The 20,687-nt window shown below is 43.3% G+C and overlaps 1 protein-coding gene across 6 annotated transcripts in view; it reads right to left on the minus strand.

The window, feature by feature from the left end:
* The window catches only part of ADCY9 (adenylate cyclase 9), a 191,149-nt gene that overhangs the window by 97,290 nt on the left and 73,172 nt on the right, over nt 1-20,687 (minus strand). For 4 of the 6 annotated variants that reach the window (XM_050968073.1, XM_050968069.1, XM_050968068.1 and 1 more), the window contains exons 2-3: nt 16,735-16,907; nt 4,766-5,125 (exon numbers count right to left, since the gene is read on the minus strand). In XM_050968073.1, coding sequence (XP_050824030.1) covers nt 4,766-5,125; nt 16,735-16,907 — 533 coding nt within the window. The remainder of the gene's footprint in view (nt 1-4,765; nt 5,126-16,734; nt 16,908-20,687) is intronic. The other 2 variants (XM_050968072.1, XM_050968071.1) reach the window with 1 other exon arrangement.

The raw sequence follows: 20,687 nt of genomic DNA on the forward strand, positions 1-20,687 counted from the left end.
GAGAGGAGGACATGGACACAGACGTTCCTGAAAGCTAGGGATGTGGCAATTGGGATATCATGTTGATACAGTGGAATGCCAATTCTGGGCCCGGAAAACAAGCACAGACTGGTGGGACCGCATAGTGTTGCAGGTATAGGATGATCCCCAGTGGTTGCGAAATTTCGCATGCATAAGGCCACTTTCATGGAACTTTGTGAGTTACTTTCCCCCGCCCTGAAGTGCAGGAATACCAAGATGAGACCTGCCAGAACAGCTGAGAAGCGAGTGACATTAGCCCTGTGGAAGCTTGCAACGCCTGACTGACATTGGTCAGTCGGGAATCAATTCGGAGTGGGCAAATCTAGTGTGGGGGCTGCTGTGATCCAAGTAGCCAAGGCAATCAATAATTTTCTGCTAACAAGGGTACTGACTCTTGGAAATGTGCAGGTCATAGTGGATGGCTTTGCTGCAATGGAGTTCCCTAACTGTGGTGGGGTGATAGACAGAATGCATATTCCTATCTTGGCACTGGACCACCTTGCTAAACAGTACATAAACTGCAAAGGGTACTTCTCAATGGTGTTGTAAGCACTGGCGGATCACAAGGGCCGTTTCACTGACATCAATATGGGATGGTCGGGAAAGGTGCATGATCCTCCATCTTTTGGAACTCTGGGCTATTTGAACAGCTGCAAGAAGGGACTTTCTTCCCAGACCACAAAATTACCATTGGGGATGTTAAAATGCCAATAGTTATCCTTGGGGACCCAGCCTACCCCTTGCTCCCATGATTCATGAAGCCGTACGTAGGCAGCCTGGACAGCAGTAAGGAGCAGTTCAACTATAGACTGAGCAAGTGCAGAATGGTGGTAGAATGTGCCTTTGGACGTTTAAAAGGGTGCTGGTGCTGTTTGCTGAGTAGGTTAGACCTCAGCGAAAGCAATATTCCCATTAGCAATATTCCCTCAGAAACCACCCAGACATTATCATCAAAGAGGCTGATAAAGAAGGTGCTGTTGTCATCATGAACAGGTCTGACTACCAAAACGAGGCTGCCAGACAACTCTCCAACATCAAATTCTACAGACCACTTCCCTCAGATCCCACTGAGGAATACACTAAGAAACTGCAACATCTACTCAGGACACTCCCTACACTAACACCGGAACAAATCAACATACCCTTAGAGCCCCCACCAGGGTTATTCTATCTACTACCCAAGATCCACAAACCCGGAAATCCTGGACGCCCCATCATCTCGGGCATTGGCACTCTCACTGAAGGACTGTCTGGATGTGTGGACTCTCTACTCAGACCCTATGCCACCAGCACTCCCAGCTATCTCCGTGACACCACTGATTTCTGAGGAAACTACAATGCATTGGTGACCTTCCAGAAAACACCATCCTAGCCACCATGGATGTAGAGGCTCTCTACACGAACATCCCACACACCGATGGAATACAAGCTGTCAGGAACAGTATCCCTGATGATGCTACAGCACAACTGGCTGCTGAGCTCTGTGCCTTTATCCTCACACACAACTATTTCAAATTTAATGACAATATATATCTCCAGATCAATGGCACAGCTATGGGCACCCGCATGGCCCCACAATATGCCAATATTTTTATGGCCGACCTGGAACAACGCTTCCTCAGCTCTCGTCCACTCATGCCCCTTCTCTACCTATGCTACATTGATGACATCTTCGTCATCTGGACCCACGGGAAGGAGTCTCTGGAAAAATTCCACTGCAATTTCAACAGCTTCCACCCCACCATCAACCTCAGCCTGGACCAATCTACATGGGAGGTCCACTTCCTAGACACCACGGTGCAAATAAGTGATGGTCACATTAACACCACCCTATACCGAAAACCTACTGACTGCTATGCCTACCTTCATGCCTCCAGCTTCCATCCCGGGCACATCACACGATCCATTGTCTACAGCCAAGCACTGAGGTACAACCGCATCTGCTCTAACCCCTAAGACAGAGACCAACACCTACAAAATCTCCACCAAGCATTCTCAAAACTATAATACCCACATGAGGAAATAAGGAAACAGATCAACAGAGCCAGACGTGTACCCAGAAGCCTCCTACTGCAAGACAAACCCAAGAAAGAAACCAACAGAACTCCACTGTCCATCACACACAGTCCCCAGCTAAACCCTCTCCAACGCATCATCAAGGACCTACAACCCATCCTGGACAATGATCCCACACTTTCACAGGCCTTGGGTGGCAGGCCAGTCCTCGCCCACAGGCAACCTGCCAACCTGAAACATATTCTCACCAGTAACCGCACACTGCGCCATAGTAACTCTAGCTCAGGAACCAATCCATGCAACAAATCTCGATGCCAACTCTGCCCACATATCTACACCAGCGACACCATCACAGGACCTAACCAGATCAGCCACACCATCACCGGTTCATTCACCTACACGTCCACCAATGTAATATACGCCATCATATGCCAGCAATTCCCCTCTGCTATGTACATCGGCCAAACTGGACAGTCGCTACGGAAAAGGATAAACAGACACAAATCAGATATTAGGAATGGCAATATACAAAAACCTGTAGGAGAACACTTCAACCTCCCTGGCCACACTATAGCACACCTTAAGGTGGCCATCCTGCAGCAAAAAAACTTCAGGACCAGACTTCAAAGAGAAACTGCTGAGCTTCAGTTCATCTGCAAATTTGACACCATCAGCTCAGGATTAAACAAAGACTGTGAATGGCTTGCCAATTACAGAACCAGTTTCTCCTCCCTTGGTTTTCACACCTCAACTGCTAGAACAGGGCCTCATCCTCCCTGATTGAACTACCTCATTATCTCTAGCTTGCCTGCATATATATACCTGCCCCTGGAAATTTCCACTACATGCATCTGATGAAGTGGGTATTCACCCACGAAAGCTCATGCTCCAAAATGTCTGTTAGTCTATAAGGTGCCACAGGACTCTTTGCTGCTTTTACAGATCCAGACTAACACGGCTACCCCTCTGATACTCAATATTCCCATTGTTACTGCTGCTTGCTGTGTGCGCCATAATATCTGTGACAGTAAGGGGGAGACGTTTATGGCGGGGTGGGAGGTTGAGACAAATTGCCTGGCGGCCAATATTGAATAACCAGACAGCAAGGCAATTAGAAAAGCACACCAAGGCACACTGCACTCAGAGGGGCTTTGAAAAACAGTTTCATGACTCATCAGGCTATGGTGTGACAGTTGTGTGTGTTTGTCTTTGATGCAAAGCTGCCCTCTTTGGTGAATGTACTTTCCTGTAAGCCAATCCCCCTCCCCATCTTTGACCACAGCTGGCAAAGGAAATAAAGTCACTATAGTTCTGAATCCATTCATTCATTCTTTATTTAAAAAAAAACAAGGCCACATAGCTTATTGTAGCCACACTACAAATCAAAGCTGTTTGAATGACAGCCTTCTGTTGCTTGGGCCACCCCCTGGAGTTGAGTGGCTGGGTGCCTGGAGGCTCCCCTCCAATGTTCTTGGCATCTGGGTGAGGAGGATATGGAACTTGGCGAGGAGGGCAGGCAGTTACACAATGGATGTAGCGGGGGTCTGTACTCTAGTTGCCTTTCCTGCAGCTCCACCAGATGCCTCATTATGTCTGTTTACTCCCCCATTAGCCTCAGCATCTCCTCTTGTGTGTTCCGATCACACTCACTGTATGCTTTGTAAGCTCACTACCAGTGAATGTCTCCATGCATTCAGCTGTGCCATATCAGTTCTGGAGGGCTGCATGAGCTCTGAAAACAGGTCATTGTGAGTGTGGTATTTTCACCTTCTAATCTGCGATAACCTCAGGGACGGAGTTGATATGGGGAGCACAGAAACATTTGCAGCTGCAGGGGGGAAGAAAGGGAGAGCAGAATTTAAGAAGATACATTTCTGAGAACAAAAGGGAGACTGTTTCACAGAGATCCAAGCAATTCACAGCAGACAGCACATGTGTTTTAGGTACAAAGTTGCATTTTGTCTTTTATATTGAGTGCCTGCCGGTATGGTGACACATCACACACGGCTGGGCAACAGAATTCGGTTTCCAGGCAGCCATGGTAAGCCAAAGAATATGTGGGGCTGGCTTCTTCCACATTCATAACATGTGGAATGGTTTCAAACTGCAGAGCCCTCCTTTCACATAGCAACCAATGCCGGTTGGGTTTGCCATTTAAAAGGAGGGGCTGCGGTTTTGGGGTGGATGTGCAGGACACTCCTCCCTGCCTCCGCGTGGCTATTCTCCGGGATGATCCCTTTTAGCCAAGCTCAAACAGCTCAGCATGACCGGGGTCTAATGTGCCGGGAATCACCAAACAGGGGATTACTGTTCCTTTACAAAAATTCCCCTATTTCAACCAGGTGACCATGAACGATATCACTCTCCTGAGGCTGACACAGAAAGATAAAGACTGAATGTTGCATGAATGTGATCAAAGCCCAGGACCATTTGCTGCCATGCTTCGTGCTGCAAAGATTCCAGACTACTTGCTACTGGCTTGGTGTGGTAAAGTGTCTACCGTGGAGGATGAAATAAGGCAGCTCTCTCCAGAAACCTTCTGCAAAGGCTTTCACAGTATCTACAGGAGAGCTTCATGGAGATGTCCCTGGAGGATTTCCGCTCCATCCCCAGACACATTTTCCAGTAGCTGTACTGGCCATGAATGCATCACAATTGTTCAGGGAAAATCAAACATTAAACACAATTGCTTTTAACTCCAGAAGTGTAGTTACAAATGTGCACTCACCAGAGGTGCTTCTCCGCCTTCAGGGTCCAGGAACAATACACCCTGGGAGGGTATTGGCTCCAGGGTGAGGAAAACGTCCTGGCTGCCCAGGAAAATAGATTCTCCGCTTGCCTGCTGCACGTTCTCCTCCTCTTCCTCATCCACAAAATCCTCCTTCTTGTTGCGTGAGGCTGCCACCTTGCAGGTGTCCACAGACAGTGGTGGGGTAGTGGCATGCAGCTGATCATAGAAGCAGCATGTCTGGGACTCTGACCCAGAGCAACCATTTGCCTCCTTTGTCTTTTGGCAGGCTTGCCTGAGTTCCTTAACTTTCAAGCGGCACTGCTGTGTGTCCCTGGTGTAGCCTCTGTCCACCATGCCCTGTGCGATTTTGGAATACATATCAGCATTTCTTCTGCTGGATCAGAGTTCTGCCTGCATAGATTCTTCTCCCCATATAGTAATCAGATCCAGTGTCTCCTGTTCGCTCCATGCTGGAGCTCATTTGCGATTCTGGGACTGCATGGTCACTTGCTCTCCTAAGCTCGCCACATTGACCAAACAGGAAATTAAATTCAAAAGTTCCTGGTGCTTTTCCTGTGTACCTGGCAAGTGCATCAGAGTCGAAAGTGCTGTCCAGAGCAGTCACATTGGAGCACTTTGGGATAGCTCCTGGAGGTCAATACCATCGAATTGCACAGCGCTGCGTCTACAGTACCCCAAATTCGACCCAGGAAGGTGGATTTTAGTGTTACTCTCCTCATCGGGGAGGAGTACAGCAGTCGATTTTAAGAGCCCTTTAGGTCAGCAGAACGGGGTTGGTTGTGTAGATGCATTCCTTATAAAATTGACTTAATGTGGTGTGACAAAGTTCCTTCTCCACCTTGGTGGGTCCTGCGCTTATTGGCAGATTTGCTCACCTCAGTGATCTCCCCCACAGTCTGGATCAACTCCTCCTGTGTCTGATCAGGAGTTGGGAGGTTTGGGGGGAACCCGGGCCCGTCCTCTACTCCAGGTTCCAGCCCAGGGCTCTATGGATTTGCAGTTGTCTATTGTGCTTCTTGTAACAGCTGTGTGACAGCTACACCTCCCTGGGCTACTTCCCCAAGGCCTCCTCCAAACACCTTCTTTATCCTCACAAGACATTCCTCTTGGTGTCTGATAATGCTTGTACTCCTTAGTCCTCCAGCAGCACACCCTCTCAGTCTCAGCTCCTTGAGTCCCTTGCTCCCAGCTCCTCGTACGCACTTCCTCTCCTCTGGCTCCTCCCCATCTGACTGGAGAGAGCTCCTTTTAAAACCCAGGTGCCCTGATTAGCCTGCCTTGATTGGCTGCAGGTGTTCTAATCAGCCTGTCTGTCTTAATTGGTTCTAGCAAGTTCCTGACTACTCTAGTGCAGACCCTGCTCTGGTCACTCAGGGAACAGAAAACTACTCACCCAGTGACCAGTATATTTGCCCTCTACCAGACTCCTGCACCCCACTGGCCTGGGTCTGTCACAGTGGATAAATTTGACCTAACTTCATAGTGTAAACCAGATCTAGGTCCAGTGTTGTTTAATATATTAAACAACAATCTGGAAAAGAGAGTGAGCAGTGAGGCAGAAACATTTGCAGATGACACAAAGTTATTTAGGTTAGTAAAGTCCAGAGAAGACTGTGAGGAACTTTAGAGAGACCTAAGCAAACTAGGTGAATGGATAACATGGATACAGATCAATTTAATAAATGCAAAGCAATACACATTTGTATGATTAAATTTTTAACTACACTTACACCTTCCAGGGTTCTAAATAACTGTATCTGCATAGGTAAAGGATGTAGGCATCATTATGAACAGTTCAAGGCCTTAATATAGTGGTGGGCAACCTGTGACCCATTAAGATAATCTGATTATGGGCCACGAGACATTTTGCTGATGCTAACTGTCCGCAGGCACGGCCCCCCGCAGCTCCTAGTGGCGGTGGTTCGCCGTTCCCATAGCTCCCATTGGCCAGGAACGGCGAACTGTGGCCACTGGGAGCTGTGGGGACCTGAGGATGGTCAATGTCAGCAAAATGTCTCGTGGCCCACAATCAGATTACCCTGATGGGCTGCATGCGGCCCATGGGCTGAAGGTTGCCCACCACTGCCTTAATGTGTAGCAAAAAGGATATGGCATGATTAGAGGAGCTTCAGAGCAGAGTGAGGAGAATATTAGTAGCCTGGAAAAACTCTGAAATGAAGAGAGATTGAAAAAAATGGCAGAGAGTCCTGTGGCACCTTATAGACTAACAGACGTATTGGAGCATGAGCTTTCGTGGGTGAATACCCACTTTGTCGGACGCATGCCATGCATCTGACGAAGTGGGTATTCACCCATGAAAGCTCATGCTCTAATACGTCTGTTAGTCTATAAGGTGCCACAGGACTCTCTGCTGCTTTTACAGATCCAGACTAACACAGCTACCCCTCTGATACTTGAAAAAAATGAGACTGTTTACCTCAGAAAGGACGTAAATGTGGGGAGGAAGAACATGATAAAAGGATACAAAATAATGAAAAGTAGAGAGAAGATGAGAGATTAGAAGCCTGATCTAGCCCAACATAAAAACAAGGGGGAATTCAACAAAACTTAAAAAGCAGATAATTCAAAACTGATAAAAGGAAATATTTTTTCACACAATATGCAATATTAAAGGTACAACATCAAACTATCCCAATGACAAGGAAAGATAGGAAGAATGGTAAGAAGCCAATATAGTTCCATCAGGAGATGAAAATCAAAAAGGAATACCACAGAAAGTGGAAACATGATAAATTGCTACGGAGGAGTACAAAAGAATTGCACAAGCAGGTACGAACAAAATCAGATAGGCTAAGGCATAAAACGAGTTATTCATAGCAAGGGACAAAAAAGGCAATAAGATCATGTTCTATAAATACATTAAGAGAAAGATAAAGGAAAGCATAGGTCCTCTACTTAGCAGGGAAAGATTGCTAATTATTGCTGACATCAAGAAGGCTGAGGTGTTTAATTCCTATTTTGGCTTCAGAATACTCAACCCAATTAATATTAATAAAGGGGAAGAACATAAGCCAAAACAGGGAAAGAACAGGCTAAAGAATATTTAGGCAAGTTAGCTTTATTCAAGTCAGCAAGTTCTGATGAAATGCACTGCAGGTATTTAAGTTGAAACAATCTCAGAACCATTAGTGATTATCTTTAAGAACTCATGAAGGACAAGTGAGGTCCCAGAGGACAGGAGAAAGGCAAACATATTACCTATCTTTAAAAAGGAGAACAATGAGGAATAGACCAATCATTCTGGTTACTGGCCTTGTGGATGGGTGAAAGCTGTGGACATGACATATCTTCATTTTAGTAAGGTTTTTGACACAGACCCACATGATATTCTCATACGTAAATTAGGGAAACGTGGTCTAGATGAAATTACTATAAAATAGTTGCAAAACTGGTTGAGACACCATACTCAAAGAGCTGTTATCAATGGTTCACTGTCAAATTGAGTGGACATACGTAACATGATCCAAAAAGAGTCAGTACAGGGACTAGTACTATTCAATATTTTAATTAATGACTTGAATAATGTAGTGGAGAGTAGGTTTATAAAATGTGTGGATGATACCAAGTGGGAGGGGTTGCAAGCACTTTTGAATTCTAATCCTGTTCACCAAACTTGACAAATTGCAGAAGTGGTCTGAAATCAACAAGTGCAAAGTACCAAACTTAGGAGGATAAAAATCAAACACACAAGTACAAAATGGAGAATAACTGTCTAGGTGGTAGTACTGCTGAAAAAGATCTCAGTATTATAGTGGATCACAAAGAGAATACGAGCCAACAATGTGATCCAGTTGCAAAAAAAGGCTAATATCATTCTACGGTTTATTAACAGGACTATCATACAAAAGACATGGGAGGTAATCATCCTGTTCTACTCAGCACTGGTGAGGCCTCAGCTGGAGTACTGTGTCCAGTTCTGGGTATTCATACTTTAACAAACATAACGATAAATTGGAGAGCATCCGGAGGAGAGCAACAAAAACAATAAAAGGTTTAGAAAATTTGATATATGAGGAAAGGTTAAAAAAAACTGAGCATGTTTAGTCTTGAAGAGTGGGGAGACCTGATAACACTCATTAAATATGTTATGGGTCGTAAAAAAGAGAGCAATGATCACTTTTTCCTCATGTCCATTGAAGATAGGATAAAAAATAACTGCCATAATCTGAAGCAAGGGAAATTTAGATTAGATATTAAGAACAACTTTCTAACTAGAAGGATAGTTACACACTGTCATAGGCTTCCAAGAGAGGTTATGGAACCCCTGTCATTTCAGGTTTTTAAGAACACTACAAACAAACAGCTGTCAGGGATGGTTCAGGTATACTTTGTCCTGCCTCAATGCAGGACGCTGGACTAGATGATCTCGAGGTCCTTTCCAGACATATAGTTCTACAATTCTTTGAGATTAGACTATGGAATTCATTGCCACAGGATACCATTGAGGTCATGAATTTAACAAGCTTCCAGGAAGAACTGGACATTTATATGGATAACATGAACATAAAGTGTTATAACAGTTAATAGTAACACAAAATGTGGTTATGAAAACCCATGTGACGCTACACCTCATATTCATCCTAGTAATATTATTATTATATAATTATGGCATAATTGTGATGCATTTTGTACAAGGTTTCATTGGAAAAGTTATGATTTGCTGAATATGATTATCCTATTTGTATGCATGTCTCATTTTTGTATCTGAAGTTATAAATATTGATTAGAGATCTGTATTTCAAATAGGCTTACTCTGGAAAACACCCACAGCCAGACTTTCAAGTACAATAATGAAGCAGCTAGACAGGGCTGATGGCCCATCAAGAAAGACAATGGACTGTGGAATAGCTTAACCTTCCTGTGGGCATTTTGGCCAGCCTGTAAGCAATAGCTGCTATAACACTGCAAGGGCATGTGACCAGACCAAATGTCTCTGGACTCAATCTTGGACACCAGTGTTTTTTCCACAAACTAAGTTTGAGACAAAGGGTTCCCACCATATGCTAAAGCTATATAAGGCAGGGAGTGACATCATCTGTTGTTCTTCACTCCTCCACAACCGAACACCTGAGAGAAGCTCCTAAGAAAAAGGACTTTGAACGGGGGTGGGGATCCCAAGCTGCAAAGTAAATGCAGCTTGACCCTTAAGAATCTGCAATCCTGTTTGTACCCCAGCAGTCAGGGTGAAGAACTGCTAATTCAGACCCAATCTATCTAGTACGTTAAGTTTAGTTTGCATTTTTGTTTATTTGCTGGGTAATCTGCTTTGATCTGTTTGCTATCACTTACAATCAGTTAAAATCTATCTTCTGTAGTTAATAAACTTGTTTTTGCTTTATCTAAACCAGTGACTTTGAATGAAGTACTTGGAAATCTTAGCTCAAGGGGCAAAGGCTGTTATATTTCCTCTCCACATTGAGGGAGAAGCAAACTGGATAATAAATTCATATTGGTCAGGATTTTGACCAGGGCAGGATGGTACAGCTCTGGGGTCCTAGGCTGGGAAGCTGGTGGCTATTTTGGCTGAAGCCTTTTTATGCGTTCATGCAGTGGCTGGTCAACCTGCATGTAACTGCAGTTGGGAGTGTCTGCCTGTGTGAATGCTGGTGAAAGTGCTAGCTTGGAGAGCATTGCAGCTTGTCACGGCGGCACAGTGTAGGAGGGAGCCCAGGCTGGCAAGTCAGAGGTTCTCAGGGGTACACCAGTTCAAGGTGGCACCCTGGGGGGAACCCCACGTTTCTGATTTTAACATAATTTAACTATTTAGGTTCAGATGTGGCCTTCTTGGGAGATTATCCCACATTGGCCTTCTGCAAATTTCTTGCACTTTCTTCTGCACTGTGTGGGGCTGGCCACCGTTGGAGATATGATACTGGACTAGATGGACCATGAATCCGACTCACTGTAGTAACTGCTATGTTCCTATATGGTTTTTGATGTCACCACACTTGCCAACAAATCACTGTCAGCTGTATGCACATCTGCCTTTGGGGACAGAATGCTAAACTGGGCACACAAAATCAAGTCTTGTCAACCTACTGTACTGGAGATGATCTTGACAGGGATACCACCAAGCAGTTTTAGCAGTCTATAACACTCTTTCCCCAAACCCAGCATCCCAGGAACTCCTTCTCTGTTTGTTTTGAGCCCAGAGAAGCATGTTTTGACCTTTTGGAGTTCTTTTTCCTCTGGTCCAAATATATCAACTACTCATTTCTGTGGCTTAACGTCCGATTTTTTATGGCCATTTTGTATTCTGTTTTGTAGGATTCCCCTCACTCCACCAAAAAGCTCTATTTAAGCAAGGCCCCACCCTTCCTCTTCCCATAACCCAATGTCATTTGGCAATCATCTTTGTTATTTTGTAGAGGTGTGGGTCTGTACCCCTCAGATGCATAGAAAAAGGGGATGGTTTCTCTTGGTCACTGTATAGCAGCAGTTCTCAAAACTGTGGTACATATACTGCTGGCAATATGCAGGCCACAATTCAGCAGTATGCAGTTTGTTTCAAAAACCAAGATTAAGAAACTATTACAACAATGACTGAAATTATGAGGTGGTAGCCTGGTCAAGTATTTTTGAGTTTTAAATGTGGCATGATAAAACTGAAAGTCTGAGAACTGTTACTCCATGGAGTTTCTTCCAGGTCCTTATTCCCTGGGCTATTGGTCCACACAGTGGTTCAATAAGCCTATTAAGTTCTTTTTTTTTCAGATGGATGTTCTAGATTTTCTCAGTAAGTGAGTCATCATGCCTGCTCCTCCCCAGAAACAGAGTTGGGGTGAGGGGCTTACTTACAGAACTTCCTTATCTGCAAACAGGCAGATTTTGCCCTCTTCTTGAACAGTGATGCCTGAACAAATGACAACACAAGCAGAAACCCCAGAAAGTCTCAATTCTTAACTTAATTAATAACTGTAAACATTTAAAAATACTTAGTGAGTGTGTGTTCTAGACATTTTGAATAGTAGATAAATGAACTTTCAATGAATACCAGTGCAAGTAAAACCACATCCTAATTTTGTGTTAGAGAAGTGATACTAATATATTTTATAGCAGTTTATGATTTCTAATCATAGTAAAATATGAAGCGTAACAAAATACAGTACAAAAAGCTTGGTATTAAAATAAGTAACAGATTACAATGTTTTATATAAGAGTCATCTACTTGACTCAGTAATTGCTATGTAGAGCCCTGTGTGGATACAAAATGTGTATCCGCATCCGATCCGCAATCCATAAAAATGATCCAAGGATATCCGCATCCGCAGATATAAAGTCGTTATCCGCAGATTTGCAGGGCTCTAGCTATATGCAGTAAGTTTAGTTAAATTTTTCTGCATCCTTCCTTCACCATCATAATTCTGCACAAGTACCACGTCCTAGCTCAACTGTGAGGTTTTGCATTTAAACTACGGCATATTTATTGTTGAGGGGAGGCGAGTAAGATGTTACTGAAATGTTGTAACAATTTACATACTGCAAGGTACCTTTTCCCATTCTCAGGTAAAACTGAGAAGAGCTTTCCAGCTCTGCTGCCAGAGAACCAAAGAAAGCTGGGTGCTCAGCCCCCCACCTTACTCCCAGCTCCAGGGGGCCGGGCATTATGCCTCTCAGGTTCCTAGATCTGGGGAGGTAGATGCAAAGGCAGAGAGGCCAGGGATCTCAGTTTGAGAGACTCCTGACAAAATTTTTGTCAATTTCATTTACAAAGTGAAGTGAAAAAGCATTTTTAGTCAGAAAATCATTCTTAAGAAATTTTTTCTACCAGCTCTTTCCACACTGCCAATGTTGCCTGCTTTGCATTTAAAACAGTAAGTGTCGGATTGATTTACAAATTACATTGCCAGGCCCTGAAAGACTACATACACGCATGGGAGAGAAGCCATCTCCCTGCTAAAATCAAATCATGTTTGCAGCAGTAGCAAGTAATTAAATTGTAGTTTATTTTACTATAAAGCCTACTCTGACTTGCTTGGCAAATTAAGCAATCACTTACTTTTCTGGTAAAAATAACTGTCATTGAACCATCTGACTCTATCTCCAGTCACGAAAAAATCTATGATGAGAGAGAGCACTAACAGACAACATATTCAAAGCTAAGTCTCAGGCACACTCAGCAGTGCATTCTCCATGATTTCATTCTCCTCCCTGTTAAGGCTTTACATCTGTGCCAACGTCAACCAGGCCCAAATTCCTCCCCTCAGTTTGGCAGCTCAGTTCTATTGCTCTGCTTAGTCCCTTCTTTTTTTGCCCTACTCTGCTCTCATTGGCAGTTCAGTTCTATTGCTCTGCTTAGTTCTTTCTCCTCCTCATGCCTGAAACAGCTCAATTTTTTGCACCTCTCTAATTAGTCTCCTCGAGACTCTGTCACTTCCAGCTGTTAGCACAAAACTGCTGAGACGGATAACACTCAGTGGTCCCTCTGTCTCGCTATCATTGTATGGCAGATAGAAAACTTAATACTTGCTCTGCTCTATTGTCTTGGGTTTTTAGTCAATATGATTTTCCTAGCCTGGATGCTACAGCTTAGATTGAGATACAGTAGGAGACAAAAACAACTCAAGTCTGGCTAGGCAGAATATAACAACATAAGAATGGCCATACTGGGTCAGACCAATGGGCCATTTAGCTCATATACTGTCTTCCAACAGTGGCCAGTGCCAGATGCCTTAGAGAGAATGAACAGAACAGAGCAATTACTGAGTGACCCTTTCCTTGTCATCCAGCCCAGGGTTCTGGCAGTCAGAAGTTATGGGACAACCTCGTGCATAGGGTTGCATCACTGACCTTCTTGGGCCATTAATGGATCTATCCTCCATTAACTGATCTAATTTTTTTTAAACCCAGTTATACTTTTGTCCTTCAAAACATCCTCTGACAACAAATTCCACAGGTCGACTGCGTGTTGTGAAGAAGTATTTCTTTTTGTTTGTTTTAAACCTGCTGCCCATTAATTTCATTGAGTGACCCTTGCTTTTAGTTTTATGTGAACGGGTAAATAAAGAATGTACAGAAAGAGAGGTTTCATGTCACCAAAAGACTTGGGATAAACCAAGCTGTACACAGGTTTGGGAGATGGGATACACTAAAGTGGCATAAAGCTCATTTCTCCACTCCCTTAATCCTGGGGCCACTGTGTGAAGGCATGGTCTGCCAGGTATAGGGTGAGAAGAACCTGAGGGCTGCTCTAAGTTTTGCAGGCAGCTAAGCAACCTGAGGGGCCATAGCTATAACCAGGGATACACATAATATACAGGTGTTTCAGTTACGCCCTCCTTGCACTGGTGACACTCCCACCCCATGCTTTACAGTAGCAGCAAAATGGGGGGTGGCATAAACGATTTCCTGTCAACTCTACTCCACTGCAAAAAGCATTTTGCATTGAGGAGCTGCTCTCAGGACTAGATATGCTAGTTTAACCTATGACTGCAATCTGCTGGCAGTGCAGCCCAAGTGGCCATATCACTCTGGAAGATCTGGCCATCATTTGTCTAACTCCATCAGCTGGCTAGGAGGAACCACAACAAAAGTGCAAGGAAAGAATAATAATTTGTGCTCTATCAGTTTAGTTTTGAGATGAAATAATACAGTGTAACAATAAACAGAATCCACACTTCCTAGGCTACCTTTTCTTTCTTCTTAAGAATGTTTGCCATTTTCAATACTCAGAAAGTAATTCATACAAATTACTGCCTTTAGCTCTATATAACTTGAACTAAATTTCTAAAGCAAGCAGCTAAGTAAAATATAATGTCCTAGCCTTCCAGAGCACATTTGTCTATTTTACAGCAACTGACATGAAGAGCAATTCACACAGGCCAACCCTACATTCATTGGCTGCACAGGGAGTATTGTCTTCCCTGGGTTTACTGATGTTTACTGCATATTCATGAGCAAAATGCTAGATTACTAGATTGCACATACTTTGAAGGCTCTTGTGGGAGGGAGAGAAAGAGGAAGAAATAGGAGAGGGAGCCAGTGTCAGCTGAGAAAGGAGAGAATTTGACAGTGTGAAGTCTGAAGCATGAGTAGTGATATTCTCATCCCTCAACAGAGAATAGAATAGTAGCAGCCCAGGAGTTAGAAATGAGCTAATGGAGTGTGCCAAAGTACTTATATCAAGCACACATATATTTTCTTTTAAAATTCAGTTGAGACTGTTGAAAGAGGAGTTTGTTAATTTGTCTATTCATAGAAAATCAGGGTTGGAAGGGACTTCAAGAGGTCATCTATCCAACCCCCTGCTCAAAGCAGGACCAATCCTCAACTAAATAATCCCAGCCAGGGCTTTGTCAAGCCTAACCTTAAAAACCTCTAAGGAAGGAGAATCCACCACCTCCTTAGGTAACCCATTCTAGTGCTTCACCACCCTCCTAGTGAAAAAGTTTTTCCTAATATCCAACCTAGACCTCCCCCACTGCAACTTGAGACCATTACTCCTTATTCTGTCATCTGGTACCACTGAGAAAGTCTAGATCCATCCTCTTTGGAACGGCCCTTCAGGTACTTGAAAGCAGCTATCAAATCTCCCTCATTCTTCTCTTCTGCAGACTAAACAATCCCAGTTCCCTCAGCTTCTCCTCATAAATCATGTGCTCCAGCCCCCTAATCATTTGTGTTGCCCTCTGCTGGACTCTTTCCAATTTTTCCACATCCTTCTTATAGTGTGGGGCCCAAAACTGGACACAGTATTCCAGATGAGTCCTCACCAATGCTGAATAGAAGAGAATGATCACGTGCCTTGATCTGCTGGCAATGCTCCTACTTATATTTATTCTGAACTACAGATATTTTAAAAATTATTTGTTCAGCAGCAAATCTGAAAACTCACCACATTACTTCAAGGCTGATTTGTCAGGTTCTTGATAAATATCTTTGAATTTTTTTTCCTTTACTCATAGACCAAACTGATGTTTTGAATAAAAAATAAACAAAGCATGTAAACAAGCAAGCAACAGAATGTCTCTGTGATGGGGTGTTCATCTCACACAGGATTAGAAGGGGTTAAATTAACTGCCCAGGCTACGGGCGGAGTAGCAGCCAGGGAGCAGGGAGTTGATTAAAGAAGGGTCAGCTGGGCAGGAATAGGCTGGGCCTATAAGGCCCAGGAGCTGAGACCTGACAGAGCTTTGGGGAAAGGGCAGTGATTCCCTGGGAAGGAGGAGTGTTTGGTGGCTTCAGAGAGATAGTCTGCAGACTCCCTGGGAAGAGGGATGAGGGAATGGGTTTGGAGCTGGTACTCCCAGAGAAGGGGGAGAACCAGGAAGAGTAGAAAGCAATTCTCAAAGGAGCAGTAAGGGTTGAGAGGACAGAGCCCAGAACTACTGAGCTGAGGGTCCCTGGACTGGAACCCAATGTAGAAAATGGGCCTGGATTCCCTTACTGGCCACTGGAGAAGTAGCACCATAGGAGAAGCACAGGAGAAGACTGCTTGGGACTGTCTGCATAGAATGACTTTGGGTAACTACGGAAGGGGAAAATATGGAGGCTGAGTCATGAAAAGCAGGATGCAGTTCCTGGAGTAAGATAGATCCATGGAGTGAGAGCAAGGTGGGAAAGGCACCACTTCAAAGAGGGTGCACCAACTGGCAGAGCTAATCCCCAGGAAGGCCAGCAAGAGGGGTCACTGTGGTAAGTGAACCCCCTCACAGCCTCTCCTATCCCTATGCCCATAACTCGCTCCATACCTCTAGGGTTCTAAAAATACTTTGCCTGAATTGGGGGGGAGGGATAGCTCAGTGGTTTGAGCATTGGCCTGCTAAACCCAGGGTTGTGAGTTCAATCCTTGAGGGGGCCATTTGGGGAACTGGGGTAAAAATCTGGGGATTGGTCCTGCTTTGAGAAGGGGGTTGGACTAGATGACCTTCTGAGGTTCCTTCCAATTCTATGAAAAACAAATAACCACAAAAAACAACCCTAACCTTGTGTTTTTCGGAGTGTTTGACAGTCTTTGCCAAGTCACCAATATTCTCAGCTGATGACGCTCCCTGTATGTTGGCTCCATCTCCTGCCTCCAGACCAGTAATCAATGCCTGTGAACAGCTGCAATGGGACTCCTTCGCTTTCTGACCAGATATCAGGTAAGTCTTCAAACCTATGGAAAAATTACACAATTAAAAATGATTTATGGAAGCAATTCTTAGTTTTTCATTCTTTGATTTCTTAGGTACACAATATGAATAATAGATTTCCACACCCGAGAAGTATCAAGACTCAATGATACAGTAGAAATAACTATCATTTGCACACAAACCTCAAAAGTTTGGATAATATTAGCTTTAAGGTGTTGGGAGTTACATTTTTCTATTGTATCTGGAAATACACAATCCTAGGAAATCCTAACAAATTGCAACAACTGTAGAGATGGTTGAAGGATGCATACTTTATTTTGCTCTCCCTCTTGTACTCATTTAGGCAAAGCTATGGCCTATGCATGGGACTAGAAGTCAGAAACTTCAAAATTCTAATCCAAGTTCTGAAACTGACTCCTTCAATGGGCTTTGGCAAAATATTTATGGCCTCCTTTTCATAGATATTGGGGGCATGTCTACACTACAAAATAAAATTGCTCTAACTTACATCACCATATAGCCACTGCAGTAATTACATCGCTTGTGTGTGTCTACACTTTGCTCCTTGTGTTGGCAGTGCGTGTCCACACTGTCAGTGTGGGATGGTTTCTGAAAGCCACTAACAGTTGATATAAGCAACACAGTGTCTACACTGACACTGCATCGACCTAACTACATGGATATTGATTCTACACCTCTCATGGAAGTGGAGTTAGTAAGTCAGTGTAACGGGCGTGTTACCTCAGCAGGAGTGAAATTTTAGTGTAGATATTTATAGAATAAAGTTGACCTAAGCTGCTTTGTGTTAACCTAATTCTGTAGTATTCTTAGGGTCACAGAAGGGTGCTTAACTCCCTTTGGTTTCATCCACATCCAAAAGTTGTACTGATTTAACTAGGGGTATGTCTACACTGCAAATGAAGGCATGATTGCAGCATACCTATGCTATCTTAAATCTAACTAGCAAGGCCAAAAAGAGCAGTGAAGACTTGGCATCACAGGCTTCAGTATAGGATGGGGTTTATGCTGCCACATATTCACTAGCCACGCTAACAAGATTAAAGCTAGTGCAGGTATGCCTACTTAAGATACAATCATACCTCTGATTGCAGTGTAGACATACCCTAATTTATAAGCCAAGAACTGGCAGAGATGCACTGGCAATCGATAAATGTTTTTGCCATTCTAGTGTTGGGAGATGTATATATTTTTAAAGAATTGAATGTGCTAAATGCATTTATATAGTTTATCCAAAAAATATTTTAAAAATAAGTAAGTGAGGCTTAATGGTCACTCCATTTGATGTTTAAAAACATAAGAACGGCTGTACTGGGTCAGACCAAAGGTCCATCTAGCCCAGTATCCTGTTGTCTGACAGTGGCCAATGCCAGGTGCCCCAGAGGGAATGAACAGAGCAGGTAATCATCAAGTGATCCATCCCGTCACCCATTCCTGGCTTCTGGCAAACAGAAGTTAGGGACACCATCCCTGCACATCCTGGCTAATAGCCATTGATGGACCTATCCTCCTTGAACTTATCTAGTTATTTTTTGAACCCTTCACAACATCCTGTGGCAAAGAGTTCCACAAACTGACTGTGTGTTGTGTGAAAAAATACTTCCTTTCGTTTGTTTTAAACCTTCTGCCTATTAACCAGCACTTCATGCATTTCATTAAAAGACTATTTGATATTCATATTCTGTGAGGATCCAATTGTTTTATTGTAGACTCAGCTACTTATGAATCTTATGGATTTCTGTAGCCTATCTATGGATTCCGGGACAGACCTTGTCTCCCCTTCTTCTCCAGTCACGTAGTTCATCAGCTCACAGACAATTATGCCTTTAGATGGGGCTCACTTGCACGGCCCCTCACTGTAATGTGTTGTCACTGGTTCCCCATAAGCCACTGTGGTTTAACAGTGAGCTCTGACAGTTGCAATAGCTAATCCATAGACTGGAAATGAGACAGCTAAAGCACATCACCACCCTGGGCTTTGACTTCTGTCTAGCTTGGATGCTTAAGGCAAGTGAATTAGCTTTTAATTCCATTACTGACAGGTATTATGAATGTCTCACTTAATGAGGAAGGGCACTAACCATCCCTGAATACTGAGGGTCACCTTTCTCCTCAAGAAACCATCACTTGACACTGGAATGCTTGTCCACTATTTCCCAGTTGCAAACATCATCCTTTCAAAGGGAAGAATGAGAGCTATTCAATTCCAGGTTCACTTGGGACAGCAATGATATCCTAGGTAAGTTCCAGAGTCGACTGGGCCTTTAAACTGAGCTCATGAAGACCATGAATGATCTCCCGCTGGTTTTACATCAGGGTCAGCTGGCCATTTTGGTCATAGTGGACCTCTGAGCAACTTCTAATATGACTGACCACAGGCTATTGCTTCAGCAACTGAGTAACATTACTGGTATGTCTGGAATTGTCTACAGTGGTTCTAGTTATTCCTAGAAAATAGAAATTAATATGCAATTGTGCATACTCATTTAATGGTGTCATTAAAGGTTCTATTCTATTTTACTTTTTAGTCAAACAGATAAAGGTTCTTAATGAGATCATTTTCTGAAACCTGAGCTAAAGTATCATCGTTATGTTGACAATAAACAGCACTGTATTTCTCTTGCCCTGAGGATCCTGCAACTGTTTCTCTGTTCTGGAAGAATTCTTCAAGAATACTGACAGCTAGATGCTCTGGGGCTGACTTATTCTCAACCATAGGAAGACTGGATTCTTACTTCTGGATAAAATCTATCTTATAAGAAGGCTTCCTCCCCTTCATGTCCTCACTTGTTGGGTAGATTTTCTTCAGATACAGAGAATTAGCTTAATTTTAGCAATTTTGGACCATGCCTTTCAAATGGAAAATCATGTGTCTGATGTGGTAGAGAAATGGTTTTTTTTCTGTTGTGCCATTCAAACCAGTTGAACCTTTATTTCATGACAGTTTTACACTATCAATATATCTGCTTGTGATAATGATTTAATTATTATAACTCCGTGTTCACTTGACTGTGGGGAGGGCTGTTCTGTTACTTTCTAGCCCTTACCTATGTTTGGCTTGGGCTGGCTACTATATATCTGACACTGGCTCCTTGAGACTTGTACTGATGGGAGTGCACTTATGTGCAGCTGTTTTAAGGAATCCACCACAATAATCACTCAGCAAGCAATTATACTTTTATTATGGGAGCTTTGCAGCAGGAACTCACTGAAATTTGTTCTCTCCCCCATTTTTAAAAGTCCCCTTAAGTTGTTGTGCTCGTTTATTATCTTCCTGTCCAATGCTTTTCTTTCCCTTTTTAAAAATGTGCTGCCCCCTCTTTGTTTTGTATGTTAAGGCAGTATTTTATTCTGTTTTTATAAAACTGTGTTTGTTTCTGTTCTGTTGTACAGCATTTGAGCTCTTTGGCAATATTTTTGTATGTGTGTTATGTAAATAAAATTATCTCCAGTTTGAGTTCCACATCCAACAAAAAGGTGAAAAGCCTGTACTGCAGTAATTGAAAACTTGTTTGGAAAAGCAGCTTCTCAATTCTTCACAACCTTTAACCACAGTGGATTGTGATTCCTCTATCCCCCCAGTTCCACCCTTCGTGCTTTCTAAAACCCGCAAACCCTGCTAACCAAAAGTAGTTTTTGTAGCATTTGACAGTAAGAAGTATTCTCACACACATGGCTTTGCCTCTTACATTTTAGTTCTAGGGTCTAAGTTTGTTAAACTAGCTGATCATTGGCCATAAGAAAGGGAACCTAACCTATAAAAAAACACCACTTACCACCTTCTC

The sequence above is a fragment of the Gopherus flavomarginatus genome, chromosome 9 (assembly GCF_025201925.1).
Source record: "Gopherus flavomarginatus isolate rGopFla2 chromosome 9, rGopFla2.mat.asm, whole genome shotgun sequence".
NCBI lineage: Eukaryota > Metazoa > Chordata > Testudines > Testudinidae > Gopherus > Gopherus flavomarginatus.